The 6,813-nt window shown below is 46.1% G+C and overlaps 2 protein-coding genes across 6 annotated transcripts in view; both read right to left on the bottom strand.

Moving 5' to 3' along the window:
* PDCD6 (programmed cell death 6) overlaps positions 1 to 386 on the bottom strand; it is a 21,459-nt gene extending 21,073 nt beyond the window's left edge. For 2 of the 4 annotated variants that reach the window (XM_040462412.1, XM_040462416.1), the window contains exon 1: positions 188 to 386. In XM_040462412.1, coding sequence (XP_040318346.1) covers positions 188 to 282 — 95 coding nt within the window. In that variant the 5' untranslated portion in view covers positions 283 to 386. The remainder of the gene's footprint in view (positions 1 to 187) is intronic. The other 2 variants (XM_040462413.1, XM_040462411.1) reach the window with 2 other exon arrangements.
* Positions 387 to 5,077: 4,691 nt separating this feature from the next.
* Positions 5,078 to 6,813, bottom strand: part of SDHA (succinate dehydrogenase complex flavoprotein subunit A) — a 30,632-nt gene continuing 28,896 nt past the window's right edge. For both annotated transcript variants that reach the window (XM_040462418.1, XM_040462419.1), the window contains exon 15: positions 5,078 to 6,121. In XM_040462418.1, coding sequence (XP_040318352.1) covers positions 6,035 to 6,121 — 87 coding nt within the window. In that variant the 3' untranslated portion in view covers positions 5,078 to 6,034. The remainder of the gene's footprint in view (positions 6,122 to 6,813) is intronic.

The following is a 6,813-nucleotide window of genomic DNA, read 5'->3' as shown; positions in this document are numbered from 1 at the left end:
GGGGTTGGGGAGTGGGAGGCCGGAAGGAGCCAGGAAGAGCCGGGGGGGGGGGGGGGGGGGCCGGAAGGACCCAGGAAACGGCGGGGGGGGGGGGGAGCCAGGAAGGAGGCCGGGAGGTGGGTGGCCGAGGAGAACGCAGGGGAGACCGGTGGAGCCTCGTGAGTGCCTGGGTGGCGCCGGGCCTCACCTCTGGAAAACGTTCCACAGGAAGCTCTGGTCTGGCAGCGCCGCGCCTCCAGCAGGGCCGGCCCCGGGGCCCGGGCGGTACGGGTAGGCGGCCATGGGCCCAGACGCACTGCCGGGCCGAGGCTGCAGGCGGGGGCTGGGGACTGGGGGCTAGAGGCCGCTCCACTTCCGCCTCTCCTGAGGCGGGGCCTACCGCTTACGCCACTTCCGGGACCGCTGGAAGGAGGCGTGTCCCCGCTGGCAGCTGGAGCGCGGCCTAGGCCTGGCGGCCCCGTTGCTAAGCGACACCGACGCCCTGGCGCGCGGGGGAGCGGATCCCGCGCTACGCGTGCGCGCTGCCAGGGCCACGGACCCGGCGCAGGTACCGCTTACACCCGCAAGGCGACAGCGGTTTCCCCCCAGCGTATTTAAGTTTTGCATCAAAAGGCCATCAAAGGAATGCGAGGGACTCTTGCTTTCGGCTCAGGTCGTGATCTCACAGGTTCCAGCCCGGGGTGGAGTTAGGGTTAGGGGTTAGTCCTGCTTGGGACTCTCTCTCTCTCTCTCTCTCTCCCCCCCCCCCCGATCCCGTGCTCTCTCTCAAAATCAATAAGCTTTTTGAAAAGTCATCAAAGTGAGCGTGGCCGAGGGGAAGAACGCGTCTTTCTGGAATGTGTCAGATTTCCCACGTGTCCTCCTGTCGTGTCACCTCGCCCCGGCGCGGCCTGCACCTCACTGGCGGTTCTGCTGCTGGACACCGCCGCAGGGGAGCCCTCCCCGTGGGGACCGCAGCGCGCTGCAGGAGGCTTCCCGAAGACCCCGGAAATTGTTCCCTCCGCTACAGAGCCTGTTCCAGCCCCTGGGATTTTAAATGCTGTTTGGTCCTCATGGCTGGGTTTCTTGAGGCGAGACCCTCCCACGGTGCTTCCCAGTCCCCGAAGGACCGAGAGTCCAGGAGCTGGCCTCCAGCCCGGAGCCCCCCTTCTCTGAGGACGCCGATACATCATCCAGGCCCTTGGCCCGGCCACAGATGTGACCAGGGATCACTCTCTGCCCGCTTTCCTGCATCCTAACCACCACACGATGTGAAGGGTTCTTGCAGGTTCTTCAAGGAAATTAAAATATTCTGACTTTGGCATTCACCTACAGTGCTAATCTACAAAACTCTTAACGTGTGGTTTTCCCATGACTTAGTGAATTCAAAAAGTTTCTAATTTTCTCATAAAGTATTCATTCACATCAGTTATTGAATAATGTTTTCTAGAATTTTCCACAGGTCTTTGATCTGTGGCTTCTGAAATTCATCTTTAGTCCCATCTCTGCTTCCTTTTCTGTTCTAACTCCACAAAACTAATAACTGATTTTGCAACACGATTTGTAGGGAAACTTCAGCAAGAACCGTCTCCGCAACTGCGGCAGGCCCTGGCCTCCCTCTCCTGACAGTGTCACTCTCCACCAACCTGTGGCCAAGTCCCCAACCTGGATGGCCACAGCCAGCACCATCTGCAGGGCCTAGAAGTGTTCTGTTCTGCCTTCTGTTCGTTCCAGGTGTGCAAAATGAACCATCCAAAGGAAGGAGCACTTCCTGAATGCTCACAAGGAGTGAGACTCTACCCTAGTGTGTCAGTGTTCCTTTGAGTAACCCTCACACCAGCGCCTCAGGGCAAGCCACCAGGGTCTGCGTTTTACTGATGAGAAAACCATGGCTGGCCTAAGGTCAAACAGGCAAGGAGATTTTAGGCCAGGCCTAGCTCTGCTTTCCTAGCTCTGCATCATCTGTCAGGGCAAGGCTGACTCTTTTTTTTTTTTTTTTAAACATTTATTTATTTTTGAGACAGAAAGAGAGCACGAACGGGGGAGGGGCAGAGAGAGAGGGAGACACAGAATCTGAAACAGGCTCCAGGCTCTGAGCTGTCAGCACAGACCCCGATGCGGGGCTCGAACTCACAGACAGAGAGATCATGACCTGAGCTGAAGTCGGCCGCTTAACCGACTGAGCCACCCAGGTGCCCCAAGGCTGACTCTTTTTTTTTTTTTTTTTAACGTTTATTTATTTTTTTGGGACAGAGAGAGACAGAGCATGAACGGGGGAGGGGCAGAGAGAGAGGGAGACACTGAATCAGAAACAGGCTCCAGGCTCTGAGCCATCAGCCCAGAGCCCAACGCAGGGCTCGAACTCACGGAGCGCGAGATCGTGACCTGGCTGAAGTCGGACGCTCAACCGACTGCGCCACCCAGGCGCCCCAAGGCTGACTCTTAAAAGAGAGATTAATGACTAGAAAATGAAGGTTTAGGGAAAATTCTCCCCCTCCTCCCACCAACATATACCCAAATGTACAGATCAATCTAGAAGGCTTCAGCAGAGATTGGCCTGGTGCATCCCTCCCTTCACCATGGCCCTTATTTCTAATGAACGTCTCTGGCTCCGAGAGGCTGGATAGAGCACGGCAGGTGGGTCACAGCCCACGCTGTACTGGGAGGGCAGGACCAAGCCTCTGAGTCCTCCAGCTGCCATTGATGGGAGTGTTGCCTGGAGTCCTGTTGCCTCCTTATGAAAATGCTGCGCAGCCACGGGGGAGACCTTCTGCCAACAGAAAAGAGGCAGATCATCCCCTGCCTAGTCCTGCTGACTCAATCACTTAAAGTATTGATGTACTTGCCCTATCCCCTCGCCGATCTTGGGATTCAATTCCCTCCTAACCAGGTCTGTTCTAAGCTTTCCATGTAGGTGGTGCTCCTGGATGGGAAAGTAGAGAAGTAAACTGAAAGACAGCACTGCTCTCTTCCTCCCATTAACATTAGCACATCACGTGTCTAATGTTGGGCCAGTCTTTCCTTTGGTGTAATACCTCTGAGCTAATTGAAAAATGCCTCTATTACTATCTTTAGAGTTTTTCTAAATGTTGGCTCTTTCTGGGTGCTAGGATTCCTCACACTTCACAGTCTACCCTCTTGTTATCTTATGTCTTTGGCATATACTAAGCCCTCAATAGACAGTGAACAAATGGATGACCAAATAAGTTTCGTGCCCATTTGTTTTTGCGCGTGAATGTGCACACACACACATATTTTGTATTTACCCACCCTTACAGCTTTCCCTCTGAAGCCACTTTGATTCATTATTTATGCCTCATTTCACATCAGTAATGGCTTACACTGTGACATTTACATGGAGACCTGTGTCACTTTCCGTTGTACAGACTCTGGTGCAGAATTCTAGGGGGCAGCTGACTGCCCAGCCCTCTACATCCTATCCAATCAATATTCTTTACAGAATTAGTATTGCTAGAGAATGACCTACCACTTTTTATTTAACTCAGGTTTCTGAGCAGTGGTCAATTTATCAAATATACGCTGTTTAATGTAAGATAATAATAAATGTCTATATTGGTGTTGGCCAATTGAACTTTCTGCAATGATGGGATTGTTTTGTTGTCTAGTGTGGAAGTCACTTGCTACATATAGCTACTAGTTGAAATGAATCAAGGTGACTTGGGAATTTAATTTTAAATTTTATATAAATCTAGCAAACAATAGCTATGTGGCTATGGCTAATGCTATGGACAGTATTTAAGTCTGAGTATTGTACTGTATCTTAATTTTGTTGCTTCTTTTTATCTAGATTAGAAATGATTCACATGTCTCTGGGCAGTACTCTAGTTTTTTACTTTGATGCATTTTTTTTAATATCTTTGGTCTGTCAATTCCTTCAACGTGTGGATTCTCCTAGAAACCTTGAATACACAATGTATAAAACATTTCCAGTATGAAATATTCTGTCCCATAGAAATGTGCATTTCCAGACCAGCCACTCCCCAGCGGTTTTCTTGGTCTCACAATGTTGAGAAGTAGCAGACAGACATAAAGAGGCTGCCACCCTCAGTTACTTCTTTGGAACCAATCAGCACTTTTGTTGTCTTATCATGCTTCACATACATGCCTTTGCTACCTTTTCATTCATTGTCTTAACACTTAAATGATGCTGAGGTGCCTATATTTATACTCCCACTTCTGCAAAATGCTTTGGCTATACCTTGTTCCATCTGCTGGTTGGGATGGAGGTCTGAAGTTGTCAGTAGTCTTTGCACCTGTTGTTTTCTCCTGAAAATCACCCCCTTCATGTTTGTTGAACCACATGATCCTGTGCAGGTGGTTTTCAAAGTGTGGTCCCTGGACATATTAAAAATGCAAATTCTCAGGCCCAACCCCAGGACCTACGGAACCAGAAGTCCTGTGGTGGGGTAAGGAATTATTCAACAATCCTTCCAGGTGACTCTGATTCACAGGCAAGTTCCAGAACCACATTAGGGATTGCAAAAAGGGGGTCTTTAAATTCTATCAGTCCTTACTCATTTATCTGAAGGAATTCCTCTGTAAAATACATTCCTAATTAACTAGGTTACCCTGAATGGCAATGTGTGGATAAAAGGCAGGATAATCATGATTTTCCTTTAATTGCCCATTTTCAGTGTTAGTAGTTAGTGCCTAACTTGCTTAATTGTGTGTTTCTGTTTGTTCAGTTTTGGCTGAGTTTTTACACTGTCATTATAAATCAACAGCATGTTTTTAATATAGTCACTCAGTCTCAATCAATGCAGCCACCATTGTTTGCTGGCTCCAGTGCCTCTTCTGGCCCCAGTGCTCCCTGCCGGTTTCCAGCTCAGACACCTTTTTAGGCTCATCTTAAACATTTCCTCCCCCAGCCCAGGAATCAGCAACTCTTACTTGCCATCATACTTTCTTGGCACAGCTGTGGGAAACAGCAACTCTCCTCCATCACAGCCCCTATAGAAGAGAATTTGGGAACGTCTAACAAAACAATATGTGCATTTACCCTTGGACCCAGCAATTCTACTTCTAGGACTCCACCTCAAAGAAACTGGCGAAGAAAATGACTTCAAGCACACAGTTACTCATTGTGGCATCTGTAATACTGGAAATAACACAAATGCCCATCACTGGAGGGTAAGGTACACTCATGCAGCCAAAGGAAGGAACAAAGACTCACTAATAAGGAGTGACCTCCGGATATGCAGACAAGGAATGCACAATGGTCTATACATCATAATGCAAATACAGATTTTCTTTCTTCTTCTCTTTAAACATTTAGCTAAGAAGATAACTAAAGTGGTTGCTATGAGGGAGAGAAGGGAGAGAATGCAGGAACAATTAAGGAGGTTAGCTCCAAATATAAGGGACTCTGAAAGAACATAAATATTTTACATATTTGCAAACTAAGTTTGTAAAGACCATCCTTAAAATTGAAAAGCAGACAGTAATATCAATGACCCTACCTGCTCTGGACTGGAGTCTACAGAAGCCAGCCCTGAGACAATTACTAGGAAGGAGACCCCAAGTAGCAGCTAAAAGCAAGTGGGGAAAGAAGAAATCCATCTGCTTCCTTTAGTATCTGGTTATTTAAATACTTTAGGACACATGTTCACATATTAAACCATTTGCTTACTAAGAACAAGGAGAATATGTTTATTTCTTTCATGTGCTGTCAGCATCGAAATTCATTTTTACTTAATTATATACTACAACAAAATTTCTGGATTTCGATATTTCAGGTCAACAAATAGGCCTCAAGTCAAACAGTATAAGCTCATAAATGGACTTGGAATAGAAATAGGTTTGTAATTTATGTTTATTTAAGAATCATGCCCAGTTTTATTAGTTCACAAGAATGAAGCCTCACACTTCCTGGCTGTTGATTACTGGCAAGCTTCTGGCCACCAGGTAGATGATACCTATTCGAATGGTGACCCTTGTTCCCTTGAGGACAGGGTATCAATAGGACAGTTATGATATAAAAGCACACATGAGCTATTATTATACATGGGTACAAAGTCGGTCACCTCTGGCCCAATCAGTAGGAGCGAATGGCTGGAGGGACTGTGGCACAGTCTGCCTCATTCAAAGTTCTGTCAATGACGGGTCTGTACTCCAAGGAGACCTTAAAAAGAAAAATTGATAGACAAAATTTATAGAAAACCACACAAACAGCATTCTCTTAGGCTCTTTTGAAAAATTAACTATAAAACTTATTTGTAGGGGCACCTGGGTGGCTTAGTCGGTTAAGCACCCAACTCTTGATTTCGGCTCAGGTCATGATCTCACGGTTCAGTTCGTGAGTTCGAACCCTGAATGGGGCTCTGTACTGACAGTGCACAGAGCCTGCTTGGGAGTCTCCTTCTCTGTCCCTCCCCTGTTCTCTTTCTCTCAAACTACAAAAAAAAAAAAAAAAAAAAAAAAAAAAAATTGCAAATTTCAGGAACTTAAAACCACAAATATGTACTAGAGTATTTTTCACTAACAAACTCAAAAAGGATCTAAAAGCACAACAGGGCTATGTAAATTATGGTAAATCCATGTAGTGAAATACAGCAATTAAAATAACAATGTACAAAATTCTTGATGCTTTACACAAATGCTTAAGAAGTAGGTGAAACCCTGTATATACTGTCATCCTTTAATTACATTTAAACTATATATTTTTCTACTCATATTTAAGGAAAGTATATAAACATACATGCAAAACCTGAAGGAAAATATTTCAAAATGATAATAATGAAATAAAATAAAATTTCAAAATAAATTTTCAAAATAAACTTCAAAATTTCACAAATAAAAATTTCAAAATAATAA

Source organism: Herpailurus yagouaroundi, unplaced genomic scaffold, assembly GCF_014898765.1.
Source record: "Herpailurus yagouaroundi ecotype Mexico unplaced genomic scaffold, PumYag 321, whole genome shotgun sequence".
Taxonomy (NCBI): Eukaryota; Metazoa; Chordata; class Mammalia; order Carnivora; family Felidae; genus Herpailurus; species Herpailurus yagouaroundi.
This window is presented reverse-complemented; position numbering and strand designations above follow the sequence as displayed.